At 24.3% G+C, this 18,139-nt stretch overlaps 6 protein-coding genes across 6 annotated transcripts; 4 read left to right on the forward strand and 2 right to left on the reverse strand. All coding sequences in view use genetic code 6, as the record gives it.

Moving 5' to 3' along the window:
* Positions 1-486: 486 nt before the first annotated feature.
* Positions 487-1,416, forward strand: TTHERM_00530770 (hypothetical protein; the record flags this gene model as incomplete). The annotated part of the gene is made up of 1 exon (XM_001032782.2): positions 487-1,416. One exon carries the CDS (start codon positions 487-489, stop codon positions 1,414-1,416), a length of 930 nt encoding a protein of 309 aa, XP_001032782.2.
* A 605-nt stretch (positions 1,417-2,021) lies between these two features.
* On the reverse strand, positions 2,022-5,520 carry TTHERM_00530780 (RNA cap guanine-N2 methyltransferase; the record flags this gene model as incomplete). Its single annotated transcript, XM_001032783.2, has 5 exons — positions 2,022-3,521; positions 3,590-3,680; positions 3,822-4,026; positions 4,124-5,173; positions 5,277-5,520. 5 exons carry the CDS (start codon positions 5,518-5,520, stop codon positions 2,022-2,024), a joined length of 3,090 nt encoding a protein of 1,029 aa, XP_001032783.2.
* A 1,299-nt stretch (positions 5,521-6,819) lies between these two features.
* On the forward strand, positions 6,820-8,878 carry TTHERM_000530789 (protein transporter Sec61 alpha subunit; the record flags this gene model as incomplete). Its single annotated transcript, XM_012799560.1, has 6 exons — positions 6,820-6,882; positions 7,054-7,339; positions 7,522-7,946; positions 8,035-8,272; positions 8,400-8,711; positions 8,766-8,878. The coding sequence occupies 6 exons, from the start codon at positions 6,820-6,822 to the stop codon at positions 8,876-8,878; spliced, it is 1,437 nt and encodes a 478-aa protein (XP_012655014.1).
* A 609-nt stretch (positions 8,879-9,487) lies between these two features.
* Positions 9,488-13,967, forward strand: TTHERM_00530790 (SecY subunit containing preprotein translocase; the record flags this gene model as incomplete). The annotated part of the gene is made up of 2 exons (XM_001032784.2): positions 9,488-10,122; positions 10,256-13,967. The coding sequence occupies 2 exons, from the start codon at positions 9,488-9,490 to the stop codon at positions 13,965-13,967; spliced, it is 4,347 nt and encodes a 1,448-aa protein (XP_001032784.2).
* Positions 13,968-14,441: 474 nt separating this feature from the next.
* TTHERM_00530800 (vacuolar protein sorting-associated protein) lies at positions 14,442-15,771 on the reverse strand (the record flags this gene model as incomplete). The annotated part of the gene is made up of 7 exons (XM_001032785.2): positions 14,442-14,735; positions 14,801-14,980; positions 15,029-15,106; positions 15,165-15,264; positions 15,345-15,459; positions 15,516-15,600; positions 15,700-15,771. 7 exons carry the CDS (start codon positions 15,769-15,771, stop codon positions 14,442-14,444), a joined length of 924 nt encoding a protein of 307 aa, XP_001032785.2.
* A 678-nt stretch (positions 15,772-16,449) lies between these two features.
* Positions 16,450-17,255, forward strand: TTHERM_00530810 (transmembrane protein, putative; the record flags this gene model as incomplete). Its single annotated transcript, XM_001032786.3, has 4 exons — positions 16,450-16,529; positions 16,585-16,771; positions 16,853-16,917; positions 16,970-17,255. 4 exons carry the CDS (start codon positions 16,450-16,452, stop codon positions 17,253-17,255), a joined length of 618 nt encoding a protein of 205 aa, XP_001032786.2.
* Positions 17,256-18,139: the final 884 nt, after the last annotated feature.

Raw genomic sequence — 18,139 nt, forward strand, 5'->3', positions numbered from 1 at the left:
TAATTTATATCTTCAATGCGAAAATTTTAATGATGAAACATTTTCTGAGTTAGGCTCTATTGTAGGAAATTGCAACTAGCTAAAAACTTTATAAGTTGAAATTCTGAATTCTGAAGAAATTATTAGCTCAGATGCATATAATTTCGCCTCTGCTTTGTCTAAATGCCCTAATTTAACAACTTTCGAATTTATATCTTCAGAGGAATTAAGTTAATTTGATGATGATGGTGCAACTGGATTATGTTCTGGTTTGAGTGAATGCCATAATCTTGCATTATTGAAATTAACACTTGCAGGACATTATACTAGTATTTATGACAGTGGAGTAATTGGAATAGGCTCAGGTTTAGGTTAATGCCCAAATCTTACAACTTTGATTCTAACAATTTCACCAAACAGAGGAGGTAGTTTTGGAGCTGAAGGTGCAAAAGGTTTAGGCTATGGTTTGGCTAAATGTAAAAATCTTAAAACTTTATCAATTGATATATGTAGTTGTTGGATTGGTTGCCAAGGCATAACGGATTTGGGTAATGGTTTGGGTAACTGTGCTAGCCTTATAGCTTTGGATCTCAAAATATTGAGGAAACAAATACTAAAAATGAGGGTATATCTGGGTTAGCTTCTGGTTTAGCTAACTGCCCTAATCTTAAAATTCTAAAACTGAATATTGATGAAAACGAAGTTGATGAGTAAGGTATATCAGGTTTATGTTCTGGTCTGAGTAAATGCAATAAACTTTGTGATTTGTCTCTTAAGCTTAGAGGCTTAGATATTCGAGATAAAAGTGTAACTATGTTAGGTTCATTATTTCAAAAAATGCTTAATCTAACCACTTTATCAATTGATCTAAGTAATAATAATAATATTGGAATTTCAGGAGTTTCTGTTTTAGCATCTATGGTTGGTAAATGCTCTAAACTTAAAATTTTGGAATTCAGCCTTAATAGCAATAAAATTGATGATGAAGGAGTTTCTAGCATAATCTCTGGTTTGAATAACAGCACAAACTTTGAGAAGTTAAATTTATAACTAATGTCAAATAATATTAGTGATTCAGGTGCATTAAATTTAGCTTAATTTGCAACTAAGTGCATTAATTTAAAAAGTTTAGAACTTTTTTTAGATAATAATGAAATTGGTAAAGAAGGGATATCTGACTTAAGCTGTGGCCTTAGTAAATGTTTGAATCTTAAAATTTTGATGCTTAATATTGACTTTAAAGCTATTGGAGAATAAGGTTTGTCTATTTTAAGCTTTCATTTGGGTTAATCAAAGTGTTTAACAAGTTTAACTTTAATAGAAAGAGGCAGCTATAATCAGATTCCTATTTGCATACTTATGAAAAGTAGATTATTAAAGAAGTGCATTAGGTTAATCAAAATTGAATTTTAAAATTTAAGAAGATATTATTATTGAATTTGCTTAAAATATTTTGAATATACGTGATATTTATAATTTTACATACAGTAAATTTTAAATAATTAAAAAATTGTTAAGTTCTGTTAAAAAATTAATTTTTTAAATATTTCTATTTTTTAAGAGTTACTAAAGATTTTTTACTCAAAACAATATCCAAAGTTTATGTTTATAATATTAATTTATCATTCATTATTGAATGAACCATATTTTTTTATTTTATTCAATCTAAATTTCTAAAAATATTGATTTTTTACTGTTTCTAATAGAGTCTATTTTTTTTTCAAAAAAAGAGGTATCCTTAAATAAAAGGAAGGTATAATGTGTTATTTTAATAGAATAATATAAAATAGTTTTAAATAAATAAGGAAAAAATGCACTTCTTTTTGTTTTATTTTTATTTATTAAAATATGAGTAAGAAATATATTTAATATATATATAATATTATTATATTTTATTTATTTATTTATTTATTTAATTAAATTTATAATTTGTTAAACTAATAATTTTAGTATTATTTTTTTACATTTTTATTTTTAAATTATCTCTTTGATAAGTGTTTTTGTTATTATTATAAAGATTTGTTATAAAATTTTGTTCAAGTTCACATATTACAATTTTGTACAGTATAAGTAATTTAATCGCATTTTTAATCTGAATCAAAAGACACTGCATCGTTTTCATTTTAAATAAAATTGCTTCTGTCTTTTGTTTTTCCAGTTTTTAGTTAGCTTTGATTTTAATCTTGACCCATTTCTTAAGCAATCAACCTGCTAGTATTCATGAGATTAAACGATGTATTCATATTAAATGACAGATCATTTTTATTTTGTTCAAAGAAATTGAAGTGAAAAACTACCAGTTGATCTTGATCTTGAGTCTATTAACTAGAATTACTAAGCTAAGATTTTTTAATATCATTAGGTCCTCTTGTTCTATCACTATAACCTTCTAGCTTGCTCTCATAAACCCTTTATGTCTTATGGAGAAAACTAAGTTGGTTATTAGTAATTTAACTAGCATTCATTTAATTTTTGTTAAAGCTAGAATCATCTTCATACTCATACTCATAATCTTCTTCTGAATCAGTTTCTGAAAAAAATTACTCTTGGTTATTTGCATCACCGATGTTTTCATCGCTTTCAGTTTAGTTATAGTGTTTATTTATAACTTCTTTATCATCAAAATCATCTAGAATATTTTCCATACTTTATAAATTATTTTTTCTTTACAAATTTGTTAATGTGCGATGGCCATTTCTTGAAAATTTTTTTTTATTATTTTCTCTATTTTCTTTTTAATTTTGATAAACAATTCTAGTATTTCTATAATTATTTTAATCATTCGTAGTACTCCTAAATAAGTTACTATTACTAGAAAGTGTCCTTTCAGTATTTCTTGATTCAAGCAAATTATTAGCTTTTTAGCTATCGATTGATCCAACAAAGTTAGAAAACTTCGATCCTTAACTTTCTTATTTATATTCTTCATCCCATGTTGTATTAGGATTTATTTAATCGAATTACTTAGATATCTAATTATCTAACTAAGAAGTATTTTCCTCTTAATTTGATTAAGTTTACGTTGCAGTACGAGAAGGAGGCAGTAAAATATTATTAGAAGAATTTTTAATTTGACTGGCTTGTTATATTGTAAATGAAGATACTCTCCTTAAAATGCTATCATTTAGAGGTTTGCCTTACTTATTTAAATTATTTTCATCATCTTTCAAAATTGAAATAGTAAAATTGTTTGTATTTGAGCTCAAATTAGAATTGGTGTATTATTTTCGTGAAATCATATAAGAAATTCTTGCTTGGCTCATGAAATTATGGCTAATTAAGTAAGCGTAGAATAAGGACAATAGGGTTTGATCTTCACTTATTTTCATATTCTCAATTTTAAAACTAAAATTAAATTTGTATACTATATTTAAAAGTTAAAATTTTCCTAATTCATTAAATACTTGCTAATGAATTCTAATTGGTTTATTTTTTTGAATGCTAGTTTATTTTTAATATTTCTATTTATTATTGTTAATAGTGTAACACTTTTCAAGTTGTTAATTTATGTACTTAAATTCCTGCTATGAAGAAATTTCCTCCTTAAAATAATTTCATAATAAACAAAAAAATCATTAAAAAAATATTTTTTAAAATAAAAATTAATTACTCTTCCAAATTCTCCAAAATAAAAGCAAATATATTTGAGATGATCATTTACAAAGTGTTTTTCTATTTCTATGCTGCATTTTTTTACCTTACTTGATAAATTTAAATATCATTTAATATTATTTATTTAAATTAATTGTTTGCATTTTAAGAAAAATTTGTCTATTTTTATTATTGCCTGATAAGAAACCTAATAAGAAAAAAAAAAATTTAATAGATATATAGATATTTACTTAAGATTTTCTTTTATTGCGTCTGTGAATAAGTCAACAATATCTATTATTTTTACATTTCTTGGAGTGAATAAGATTACTTATGGCGCAATTTTAAAAGCTTTCTTTAAGTAAAGTCTCAAACTATCATAAAAGTAGCTAGATTAGAAATATGGATCATCATAATTTTAAATTTTATTGATATTCTCAGATAATAAATGAGGAGCTTTAAATTTAAAGTAAAAGCAATATAATTTAAGTAAAAAACATGTGTGTTGATATAATTAATAATATAATTTATAAAAGTTTAATGAATTAAATACCAATAAATACAATATCTGATAGATTGGCATTTGTTTAGAACTATTCCTCCAAGAAAGATGTGTCTTAGTAAAAAAGTACTCCTTCATTGAAGGACATTCTTTCATTTTAGTCATATTTACAATTTTATACATTATATATAGATGCATTATTCCTTGCAAATTAGTATCTGATAGGATCTTTTTCTATTGCAATTACCTAATTTATTTGATTTGAAAAAGCTATTGAGAATTATCCAACTGCACATGAAACATCAACTATTGATTCTCTTCTATTTGATTAAGAAGCTCTACGAGCTATGTGTTAAACAATACACTCAGGAATCAAAAAAGGCCAGCATTTAGCATCTACACATATACCTTATGTGTATTTAGAAAAGTATACTTGCCTTCTTCTATAATATTTAATTGTATCGGGATTAAACTCATACTAAGAAAGTGTTTTAATATTTAAATTAGACAAGGATTTCATGTTGAAATAAGACGAGTTATCTCTAAAAGTCATACTTTGGTAGTTTCCACTTAAAGAATTAATTTAATGTAATTCTTTTGAAGCAGTAGAATTTGTATAGTTTCTAAAATCATCTGGAAGATTATTACTAGCATAGTCAATTACATACTTTTAGTCTTTCACAAGTACCATTAATTATAAAATTTTTCCTAATAAAAATATCTACCCTGTACCATAATTCGATACATCAAAATCATAATTATGTGTTTTTGTAGATAAACTACTACTTCTCAAATCAGTTGTGTGATTACTTGCTTGTGATACATCATATCCACTACTGCTATCATATATACTGTTTGAATCATAATTTATAGCTTACTCCTTTGCTTTTTTTTATTTTTTGTTTGTTTTTTTTTTATCTCCTGCTTTGCTATTTTACTGATTCTGATATGCTTAGTTCTAAACTCCTCCTTATTAATCTAAAAGATTTTTCCCTCCTTTGTAGGACTAATTAGGGTTTATCCCAAATAACTTTTCTCTTTTGTCCTAGCTTAAGCTTTTAATCACATTCCCTTACTGATTGTTTTCATTTTAGTCTTAATCTTGATAATAAAAAAAATAAGAGTTGCTATTATTAAATTTTAAATATAAATTTTAGTGAATTTAGCTCACTTTTATTGAATGAGAGTATATAATTTAGCGCACTTTGTTGTTAATTAGTTCCGGTGATTTGGTTTGATGGACTAAAACCATGGTACTTCTCTGAATCATCATCCTCTTGGTTTTATTCGTTGTCTGCAGTATTTATTCTACTTTTTGAAGTTCTCTCAAGACAGCATCCAAATATCTTCTAAAAAAGACTTTTTTTTCTTTACTTCTATTATTGATTATTCTTCTATTCATTCGCATTCATTAAAGGTGATGATAATTCACCATTTTCTATAATCATTTGGGATTATTTATTGCTATAATAACCTCTGTATTGCTAATCCCCCTAAAATTTTTCTAAATTAAAATCAAACTTTCTATTTCCTTTTCTTCAAGCTAGCTTTTGTAATTACTTGTTTTCCAGTGAAGGAATGAGTGTTTTTATTACTTGATGATAGATAAAAGTTATTATCACAAAAGAGAAAAAGTTAATAAATTTTTTTCTTTTATTAGTATAATCAAATGATTCCTAATTATTTTACACTACTTTTAATCAATATTATAAAAAAACTAAAATAGATCGATCTAACATCATTTAAAAATTATGTTATCAAAGGTGCAAATAATTAATTAATTAATAATTAGTAATTTATTGATCGAATAATAAAGGTATAACAATAAATATTGATTAATATTTAACCTAATTATTACTACAAATCACTAAAAATTGTGATATTATCCACTTTTTTTCATAAAATACTTTACACATAATTCTAATATTACACTTTATTATTATGACAAAAACCTTTTTTTAATTACAATTAGAGTTTATTTTTTTAAACTTTTATTAAATTAAAGGTAAATAATATTTTACCATATATATTTTAACAAATTTTTTATTTAAAATAAATGAATTTTAGTTATTTAATTTGCTCATTTTAATTATTATTTTATAAATAATCAGTATATATATTTACAGAAATCTAAATTAGGGTAAATTCATTGGCTAAAGATTATTTATTTTAAAAATACTATCAATTCTTATGAAGTAATTAGAGCAAAAAGTAAAAGCGTAAAGATAAAATACAAAAATAGTTTTAAAAATATTTCAAAACCATTTATTTATCAAAAATAAAATAAAGTAAAAAATTAAAAAATATTAAATGCAATTTTAAAAATATTTAACAAATTAAAATATTTATTTATTTAATAAGAAATTAAAATCTTTAAAAAAAATAAAATAAGAATTTATGCAAAAAAAATAAAACAATTTATTTACTAATTTATTAAAATCAGTAAAATACAAATTAAATTATTATTTAAATTAAGTAAAAATCTAATCTCAAATATATTACAAAAAGATAAAGATCTTTCTTTTTTAAGCAAACGATCTATTATTTTAAAATTACATATCCTTCTTAATTCATATACGTGTTTTCTTTTTCTCATTAAAGAAAGCTTTCATTAATAATTACGAAAAAAATTGTTACTATTTAATAGATCTATTTTGTTTTTACTAGATAGCTTTTAATAAATTTTTATTTGAATAAAAAAATAAAATAATAAAAGGCAATAAGCATTTCATTTATAGGTATTTTAAATGGGTTTTATAGATCTATTAAAGCCAGCGTTTTCTCTCATCCCAGAAGTATAACCTGCAAGAGTAAATTCATAGAGAATATAATAGATCAATTTCATTACATATACTACTTAAAATATTAAGAAAAATTTTCAATTCCAATTTAGATTTTATTCTTCATCGATCTTGATTTTAATACTAAATTTACATATGGCTAGAAGATAATGATCTAAATAACTTGTATTTTAATAAAAGCAATATATTCCAAAAGATCATAAAATAGTATGGACAGGTATTACTCTTTTTATTTACTTGGTTTGCTGTTAAATTCCTTTATACGGAGTTGTTCGTGCTCAAGGTAGTGATCCTTTCTACTGGATGAGAGTTATTTTAGCTTCCAATAGAGGTACTTTGATGGAACTTGGTATCTCACCTCTAGTTACTTCTTCTATGATTGTTTAACTTCTTGTAAATACTAGAATTTTAGATTTTAATGCCAGAGTTTAGGATGACAGATAAGCAATCTAGGGTGCTTAAAAATGTAAATTTCAATTGTTTTTCAAATGAATTTATTAAAAGTAGAAAATGTGGATTTTTTCTAATTAATATATAAGGCTATTCTACTGTATTATTATCATTTAAAATTATATAATGGCATTGATGAGATTATATAGTCAATTTTAATGCACTTAAAATAATTATATAATTATATTACAATATTAGTACTCGGTCTTATTATGTCTATGTGTGAAGCTTTTGCTTATATCTGGTCAGGCTAATACGGTGATCCTAACAAGATTGGTCTTGGTAGCTGCTTACTCATTTTCATTCAACTCGTTTTTTCTGGTATCGTCGTTTTACTTTTGGATGACATGCTCAATAAAGGGTACGGTTTAGGAAGTGGTATTTCCCTCTTTATAGCTACAAATATTTGTGAAAATATTGTCTGGAGATCTTTTTCACCTATTACCATTACAACTTAATAAGGAACTGAATTTGAAGGATCTATTATTAATCTCTTCCATTCATTATTGACAAAAGATAGAGTTAGTAATGCTTTGTATCATTCATTCTATAGAACTAGTGCTCCAAATCTTGTTAATTTAATTTCTACTCTCCTTGTATTCTTGGTAGTTATCTATTTATAGGTAATTAATTAATTTAATTAATTAATAGATAAAAAATTTATTTTAGTTTTTTCAATAAAATTATATTTTATTTTTTCAAATAAATTAGGGTGTTAAGTATGATTTAAGAATAGCTCGTCGTTAAGAAAGAAACTCTGAATCATCTTATCCTATCAAGCTTTTCTATACTTCAAATTATCCTATCATCTTACAAACTGCCCTTGTTTCTTAAATTTTCTTCTTCTCAAGAATCTTATCATCCAAGTTTAAGAACAACTTCTTTGTTAAGCTCTTAGGCTAATGGTAGGATGGTTCTGTTGCAGGTGGTTAAGATCACCCTATTGGAGGTAACAAGCATAATTTATTAATAAAATATTTTTGCTGAAAAATTAAAAAATAATTATCATTCATTCATTATATTTAATTTAAGCAATAAGGATATTTATTAATTATAATTTTTTTATTTTACATTAGGTTTTGTTTACTTCCTTACTGCCCCTAGAGATTTGAATTAAGTCATTAGTGATCCTATTCATGCCATTTTTTATGTCTTGATAATTTTAACTCTTTGTGGTGTCATTTCTAGATATTGGATTGAATTTAGTGATGAATCCACAAGCAGTGTCCATAAAAAGTTTATGGAAGAAAAAATAGAAATTCCTGGTCATAGACAAGATTCGGTTTACAGAACTTTAGATAGAATTATTCCCACTGCAGCTACCTTAGGTGGTATTTGTGTTGGTGTTCTTACAATAGTTGCTGATTTCTTAGGAGCCATCGGTTCAGGTAAAATATTTAATGATTTAAATAAATTTTTCATTTTAATTAATTTTATAAAAGGTACTGGTATTTTACTAGCTGTTAATATTATTTATGGTTACTTCGAACAAGTAAAGAAAGAGAACAAATTAAAAAAAACTGGTATAGTTTAATAGTAATAATAGTAAATGTGATAGAAAATTAATTTAGTATTTAAATATTAAACTTTAAATTTATTTTAAGTTTGTATTCTAAAGAGTTTGTTTTGTGTTAAGGATTGTAATATTTTAATCCTAAATAAGTAAGCAAATACTTCAAACAGAACAAGTGCATAAATATTTATTTTAACAAAATCTGAAGTTTTTTCAAATAAAAAGAAAATTATTTAATATTTTTAACTAATTAAATCCACATCTATTTTATTTACATAATATATTTAATTTTTATTTTAAATTTTATTCTCTCTAATAAATTAAAATAAAATTTTTGATCAATAAAAAAATTTTTTTTTTTTGATACATACCTAAATATTTATATATTGATTAATCTGATCAATCTTTTTATATTTTAATTTGTAATAGTTTAAGTAAACTGTAAAAGAAATTATTAAAACTACAAATTGCATCTAGTTTACTTTATCAATTAGATGGTGATGCTTTTTGATTGTCAGAGAAAACAAAGATAAAAAATACTTCTAGTACTATCTAAATAACAAACTAATATTTTCTGCAATTTAATTATTTTATTTCAGATAATTATCATAAACTATAATTATTATCTTAAGTGCTTGTAAAAAAGTAATAATGTTATATATACCTTTTGGTGAAGATGATTAATTTTAATATTTTTTGAGAATTAAAATAATAATACACTTCAGAAAAAAAATATAAATTAGCAGTAGGAAGACTATTTAAGCAGTGAAATCATAAAGGCAGTCTACCTATCACTCAATTTAAAACGACATAGCAAAATAGTTTTAAAAAATAGGAATTAAGCTAGATCTAATCCATATCCTCTTTGGAGTTAAGGCTCTTTAAAGAAATTAGGAATAATCAGAATAATAGCATTTATTTAATCATCATAGATTTACCAAAATGAAGTCCAATACACAAATAATATTATTTATAATTATTTCATAGCTTTGCTATGTTGTAAATGCATCCCAACACAATGACTAAGGTCGAACTTTAGATAACGATAATCAAATATCATCAAATGATGCGATTTTAAATTGCAGAACTCATTCTTTTTCAGATCATTTGCCTGTTGTTAAGCTTTCAACAAGAGATTCGTGGATTTTACTTATAGGATCATCTATCGCCTTAATAATTTAAATAAGCTTTTTTGCATTAGCTATTAAAGTTCCTCGCTTGAGACAGTAACCTGGAGATATTTTGTTAGGATGCTTTTGTGCAGAATTTATTCTTTCAATCCATTGGTAACTAATTTTTGATTTAATTTCAATATAAAAATTCCATTTATTTTAAATTAAAGCAATTTAGAATTTGCAAGCATTTTGAAATACTTTTCTTTTTACTAAATAAAATTCACATTTATTTCTTAATAACTAGGTTTATTATGAGTCTTGAAGCTATATTGTATCCTAATAACATTTTAAACCAAGATGATGCTTTTTGTCAGCTTAATAGTATTATTAGTATATTTGGTAGTGCTATGTAAGGCTTATATAACTTTTTCTTTTTCCTTTTTATAGGTCTTTCTATCAAGAGTAGTTTAAGTATATAGTCTATATCAAGGAAAAAAACTCATGGGTTGTTAATAGGAACAGCTTTATTGATTTTAATAACAATATTCTTTTTAGATTTAAATGGAAAAACTCTCTATGGTACATGCTCATATGTTTCAGACTAATCCTTTCCGATGTTATCATTGATATTTTATCTTCTATTTTTGTTTTTTTCGATACTAATTCTTGCGTATTTTAATCAAAAAATACCAAATACTTCTTTCTATAAGAAAAAAAGAAAGGAATTTCTCCACTTTTCAAGGCTATATCTTTCAGTCTGCTTATTTATGTGGGGTGTAATTGCTATTAGCAATACAGCCTTATTTTTTAATTGCTAGTACGTCCATTAGTAATATCTCACTTACTTTTAAACTATCGGAAATACAGCAAAAGTACTTTCCTCAATTTTACTTCCTATGATCAGAATTAAAGATCCTTACCTAAGGTCTATAATCAGGCAATAAAAAAAAATATTAAAACAAAAAGCAACTTCAATAGTTCCTAATGCAAAAACAGAATAATAAAATATAAGTAACACTGAAAAAAGTTATATGAATGATAATACCAGCTCTTAAAATAATCAAACTGATAATAGTTAAGCGTATTATAACAAGCCTAAATCATAAAATTAATCATATGATGACAATTCTTTTGTTTCAAGCTTTTCTGTATCAAAAGAACAAATAAGCAGCTTATAGCAAAAATACAGAGATTTTAAAAACAAATAAAATGTTACAGATGATGGGAAAAGTAATGCTGGTAATACAATAATAGTCGAATAAAACAAAAATGATAATAATGAATCACTATCATTATAAGAAATTGAAGAAAGATTGTCAATTTTTGACAATGAGAATTAAGACAATTAAAAATAAAAAGTGGAAGAAAATTAGAAAGTAAGAAAATCTAATGCAGCTCAAATGCTTTCAGTTTAGTCTACTTACTAAACTTAAACTTTTCCGAGATTCTAGTCTAGCTTCAATAAAAGCGAAAGTATTGATTAAGTTGGTTTTAAGATACCTACTGGCTAATAAGTTAAAGAGGATATAGAAAATATCAATTTAAAATAAAGGAACAAAACTATTTTTTCTAGGCTTGAAAAAAAAGGAAATTCTATCATAAAAGAAGAAAATAATTCTTTAGATTCAAACAGATCACGTTTTTTATCAAATAAAGAAAATAAGGCTAGCAGAATCTCTTAGCTATAAGCTTTCAAATTTAGTAATTAATCTAGAACTAGCTAATTGAAAATATAAGAAAGTAGTGCAAATTAAATTTAGTTGCCAAGTGTCAATTCAAGTATGACTATGAATTCACCTATTAATTCAAATAATAATTCTAAATCAATAGATTCTTCAAATAATATTAAAAACAGAAGCATCAAGATAAACTCAAGAAAACCTAGTGCTATGCAAAAATTTTAATAAGCAGATTCCATACTATATTATTTGGATGGCTCTAGATAAAGTTCTAAGATGTTTCAAAACAGAAGAAATGAATTTAGAAAGACTCTGAATTAAGAAGTTAATAAAAAAAGATTTAATTATAAGCTTTTTGAGTATTTAAAAAATAATTCAATTGCAAGTGAATTGAATGGTAGCCAATCGTATTCTGTAGATGCTTCTGATTAGAATAGAAATGTAAGTGGTGAAGAAGCAATACTAAAATAAAAGTTATAATAAATAATAAAAAATGCCTAAATGATGGATTATTTCAATGATCCTTATTACTAAGTTCAAAATTAGAGTGAAAGTGGCTCATTTACTGATATAGATGCAGTTTTTGGAGACGAATCGCTATCTTCTGGCTCTTCAGTTCGATATGGTAACTCTTAACTATAAGCAGAAACTTTTGAGGATGAAAAAGAGCATTTTATAAGAATTTTATAGAAAAATATAAAAATGGGTGTGCTTTGTAGAATTCTTAGTGGAATTTAAATTCACTTTATGAGAAAGAAAAGATACTGTTCTAAAGTTGATATATTCACAGATAATTATAATTCTATTTTTGAATGTTAAGTCAACTCTATAAAACTCAATAAAAATTCATCTTAATTATCATCATAGAAGTCATCAGTGCGCTATTCTCAAACTGGTTTTTATGAATAATTTAAAACACTTGAAGATAATAAATAAGAAACTGAGCAAATAAAAGACTTTTAAAATGATAAATAATAGAAAAGAGTGAAATTAAACATAAATAACCATTCTCTAAATGATTCATGTCATAATCAGAAAAATACAATAATATATTCTAATAATCTTCAGAAAATGGAAGAAGAAAATAAAAACTAAGATATATTTATGAAATCTGAAAATATTTACAATAAATCTAATATAATATAACTTGATAAAAATAGCAGATAAAAATCTTACAGCTAAAACTAGTAAATTAATCTTAGGCAAGTCTCACTCTCATTAACAAATAATAATAACAAAAAAAAATCTTAAAAGTAGCAAGAAAATGATATTTTTTATGAGGTAAAAATTTTCTAATTTTCTGATGATTCTATCAAACAAAACTTGAATCATGCACCTACATAACTTTTAGATAGTGATACTTTTGATCTCGTTAGAATGAGAGTATATGCACCTACAGTTTTTCATAGTCTGCAACAATCAGAAATTAATTTGATTTTAAATTAAGAAGACACTGATCCATATAAATAAAAACATAACATAGACATAGAAAATTCATTTAATATCTAGCTCAATATGACTTAAATAAAAAATGCTAGTGGATCAGATGGAGGAAAAAGTGGATAATTCTTTTTTTTCTCCCATGATAACAAATTTTTGCTAAAAACATGCACAGAATAAGAGCTTAGAATTCTAATTGAAAGGCTACCTTCATATTTCCGATATTTAAAGGCAAATCCTAGAAGTTTAATAGCTAAAATTTTCGGAGTATACTCATTTGAAGGTTTAAATGAAAAACCTATACACTTATTATTGATGAAAAATATAGCAGCATGTACAAAATAATTTATTGAAAGGACATATGATCTAAAAGGCTCAACTTTCGATAGATAGGTTTTACCTAAGACTAAAAAAGAATCAGAATCCTTCTCAAGAGCGCTAAATAGAATGATTCTAAAAGACCTAGATTTTATCAGCTTGGAAAAAAAAATATACATTTCGTTAGAAAATAGATTTTAGGTGTATAATTAACTTAAAAGAGATTCAGAATTTTTAAAATCATGTGGCTGGATAGACTACAGCTTGATTGTTTTCAAAATAAATAGAAAGAGGCATACAGAGTGGAAGGAATCAAACTAAGTAGCCTATTTAGAAGAAGAGGAAGATTTTGATGATTAAATTTCTCATTATTACTAATTTGAATCTACAGAATAAAGTGGAATTTATTATCACATAGGAATTATAGATTATCTATAGTTGTATGATATCTAAAAAGTATTAGAAAAGTGGGCAAAAAGAATTATTCACTTTAGTCCAAGACTTGATACATCATCATAAGATCCTGAAACTTATAGTAAAAGATTTATAAACTTTATGAAATAAATTTTTGAAATTTGAAGAATAAATTATATTAATAACAAACAAACAAATTAAATTATTAATTTATTTTAACAAACAAAATAAAGAATTAAAAGATATTTTAGTTTAAATTAATAAAAAATTACAAAAAAATTCTATGAAAACATATTTCAGCTAGCTATATGAAAATTACTTCATATAAAAAAACTCTATAAAAACTTATATAAAAAAATAAAATTGTCCTAAATTTATTTATTTTTTCAAATCTAATTCGTATTAAATATTTATGTCTGTCATTAAATTTATGATTAATAATATTAATATTTAAATAAAATTAAAAAATTTAAATCAAAATTTTTATTTTAAGCATGCAAAATTTAAAAAAACTAAAATATATATTTTTAAATTTATTTTATATTTTAATCATTTATTTTAACAATTATATATAAATATGATACTCTAATTCATTTTACATATCAACATAGAATGACAGTTTTTAATTTTGTTAATATTTCAATTTCTTAATAACTTTATAGGATAGTTAAGAGTAATTTTAAATGCATCATATAGGATAACTATGAAGTTAACTTCAAATTCCACAGTAAAATCTTTCCACTAGAAATTAGGACAACAGAAATATTTTGGGAACATCATTGTTAGTGGAATTTCAATACCTTTAGTAATGTTGCCATCACAAACTTAAATCAGTTAAATTTCAGTTGCTTCCTAAAACTTTCCTTTTGCATTACTGACTTGTTCAACTCTGATGAGTTAAAGGTCTATACTTCTTATTTTTCCTTCACATTCCTTTTATATATAAATGTTTAAAAATTCAAACTAAACATTAAATTTTATTTGTTTAAAGTGCTTACTTCTAACTCAAATTAACCTGTGAAATCATTGTTTATCATACAAACATCTGAATTAATGACACCTTGTATTTTTATTCTTGGCATTTTTTCCATACTACCTTATTTTAGCTTATCTGGATTAATGCTAATACTCTAAGGATTAGGATATTTATCTGTATTTAACATATCTCTCCCTGCTCCCTTATTATTTAAATATTTTAATGCTCCATTCATAATTCAATTATTTACATTGACTTAGACAAAAAAGTTTTAAGTTTCCTTTACTATTTGATAATTTGCTAGTTTTAATTCTGCTTGTATTTCATACTTTATAAACATATTTAAGTAAGTTAACAGCCTATTTTTATTACTTAAAAAATTTTACTCCAACTGTGACATAAACTCCTACATATGTTTCAATCAACTTTTCACCTTCATTTGCCATAAGCTTAAATTTAAAAGTAAATTCACAATTGTCTTTATCTCTATTAATAGTAAAAGAATTAGTTAAGCTATCTATAAAATGAATAAAAAACGCATTTATTGAAATAATAAATTTTATTACACATATTGCATTTCAGCTATGCTTGACTCATGAGTAAAAAGCTTTAAAGGTATTAAATGTGCACTAACAGCTTCTAAATCTCTATTGCTAGCCTTATTTTAAGCCTAAAGAGTTCCTTTTATACATAATATATATATTTACAACATCAATTAAAATTTTAGACTTAAGTACCTTCTGCTTTAATCTTTAAACCATATATTTCAAATTTACTATTTTCTACATCTCCTTCTAATTTAACTTTACCTGTTACCCAATCCTTTAAATTTAAATAAAAATTAAGAATTCATTCTTTATTTGATGGGATATGATATTTTAGAACGAATTAAAGCAATAAAAAGATGTTGTTGAAGCTTACATTTTATTTATAAGTTGAGTTAGCCCTATCAAATGTAATAGTCAATCCAACATCTAATTCTTACTAGTTCATCTTTACTATTTATTTGCTAGTTATTTTTTGCTTTTATTTTTTATTTTAAACTTGTTGCTATTTATTATTCTGAAAATAAAAATTGGTATCTGTCAAAAATAATATCTTTTATATATTTCTTTTATGATTGATACAAATTTTATCAAACAACCAAGTTATTTATGTATTTATAATGTATTTTATAACAAAAATCAATACTTGAACAAAAGTATAAGCATTAAAATGATTAAAAATTCTATTTGAGAATTTTTTCTTTTTTGTAAACGTTTTATATGAAATTTAATGTTTAGAAAAATTTATTAATAATTGAAAATTTTAAAATATTTTTTATTATTAATTTCATAAATTTCTTTTTATAACACATTTATTTTATTTAGAAAAGAGATATTATTAGCTACCTGATATAATTATTAATTTTTTGATACAAAATTTAGATTTGATACATACATACATACATACCTAATCGATCAAATATACAGATTTGCATTTACACTCTCTCAATTTATTAATTTACTAATTATTATATGAGTAAATAGATTGATTGTATAAAAACCATAATTTTTTTCAAAAATATTATTAATCAAAAAGTAAATTAAAGTAGCTAAAAAAAATAATCAAAACAGAATTTAGCAAAAAGCAAAATATAAAATTAAGATATTATTATAATTATTATTAAAAATGGATTTAACTACATGGTTTTGGACTTATGATCGTAGATGGTTTTTTGATTTAAAAGTGCCTTTTCTTGATAAAATATGGTAACTATTTTAAATTGTTATTAGCCATAACTAATAATCTAATTACACAAAAAAGGATTTTACCAATTGCTGTGGACCTTTCTCTAGGTGTTTTAACAGTTTATACTCTTTTTTTTTAAAACTAATCGTGCTTAACTTAATTTGGATATGTAAATTGGCTTGAAGTTCAGCTCTCACTTTAAATTCTTTCTGTTATATTGATTGGATTTCTTATTTTTAGGATAAGAGGTATTGATAGATAGGTAAAATTTTTCAAAATTAAAAAAATGAAAAGAGTTTTTAATTAGCCTAAATAAATAATTTTTTTTTAAATTATAAAAAAGCATGGACAATTATTTGATCACATTAGTAAACCAAAAGCATCGAATCCAAAAAATTATAAATATTGGTATATTTCCTTTTTTAATCAAATATGAAAAGTTTAAAAATAAAAAATTTAGGATAAGAACTAAAGGCCTACTATCTGTTTTAGGATTTGGAGTTCTCACTCTTGCGTTTATAAAATTTGTATGGGTTTGGGTAGGATATATTCTTTACACTCAACATTCTTTTGATCATTGTGATAATGAATTTAAGAGAACATTTCTATCTAATTTTATAGTACCTTTAGTTTGCTTAATACCAATAGGTTTAACAATTGTAATGTTTCTCCTTATTAAGATAATTAATGCTATTGGTTCATGGTTGATGCCATCAACATTTGTATGGATTTCTAAAAGAATATGAAAAAAGATTATTTTGTATTTAATTTAAAAAGCTTTTAATAAATTTTAAACTATAGATAGAAAAAACTAATTACTTTAATAATATTATTATTAGTATTATTATCGTCATCTAATTTTTAAGGGTATTTTAATTACATTATATTTGTATTTGTATCAAATTTAAACAAAGTTAATATCCACTAATTAAAAAAAAAACAATAATTATGTAAATTAAAATTATACTTTTATATATATATATATTTCCTTCATATTACTCCAACTTATTTTTAAATTTAGAAATGTTTTATAAAATAAATAGTTTGCTAATTTTAAATATTTTGTTCAATAAAGGATTTATCAATCAAATTAATTTTTTAATCATTTTGTTACAATTTTAAAAATTTTTTTAATCTAAAAATAAAAAAGAATTTAAATTTATTTAATGTATTTTAAATAAGAATCATTAATCTAATATTTTTAATAGATTTTTAATTATTAGAAATTATTATCTTTTTTTTTAAACTTTAGAAAAAATAGAGGGGTTGGGGTTGGGGTTGGGGTTGGGGTTGGGGTTGGGGTTGGGGTTGGGGTTGGGGTTGGGGTTGGGGTTGGGGTTGGGGTTGGGGTTGGGGTTGGGGTTGGGGTTGGGGTTGGGGTTGGGGTTGGGGTTGGGGTTGGGGTTGGGGTTGGGGTTGGGGTTGGGGTTGGGGTTGGGGTTGGGGTTGGGGTTGGGGTTGGGGTTGGGGTTGGGGTTGGGGTTGGGGTTGGGGTTGGGGTTGGGGTTGGGGTTGGGGTTGGGGTTGGGGTTGGGGTTGGGGTTGGGGTTGGGGTTGGGGTTGGGGTTGGGGTTGGGGTTGGGGTTGGGGTTGGGGTTGGGGTTGGGGTTGGGGTTGGGGTTGGGGTTGG

This window comes from Tetrahymena thermophila (assembly GCF_000189635.1).
Source record: "Tetrahymena thermophila SB210 genomic scaffold scf_8254459, whole genome shotgun sequence".
NCBI lineage: Eukaryota > Ciliophora > Oligohymenophorea > Hymenostomatida > Tetrahymenidae > Tetrahymena > Tetrahymena thermophila.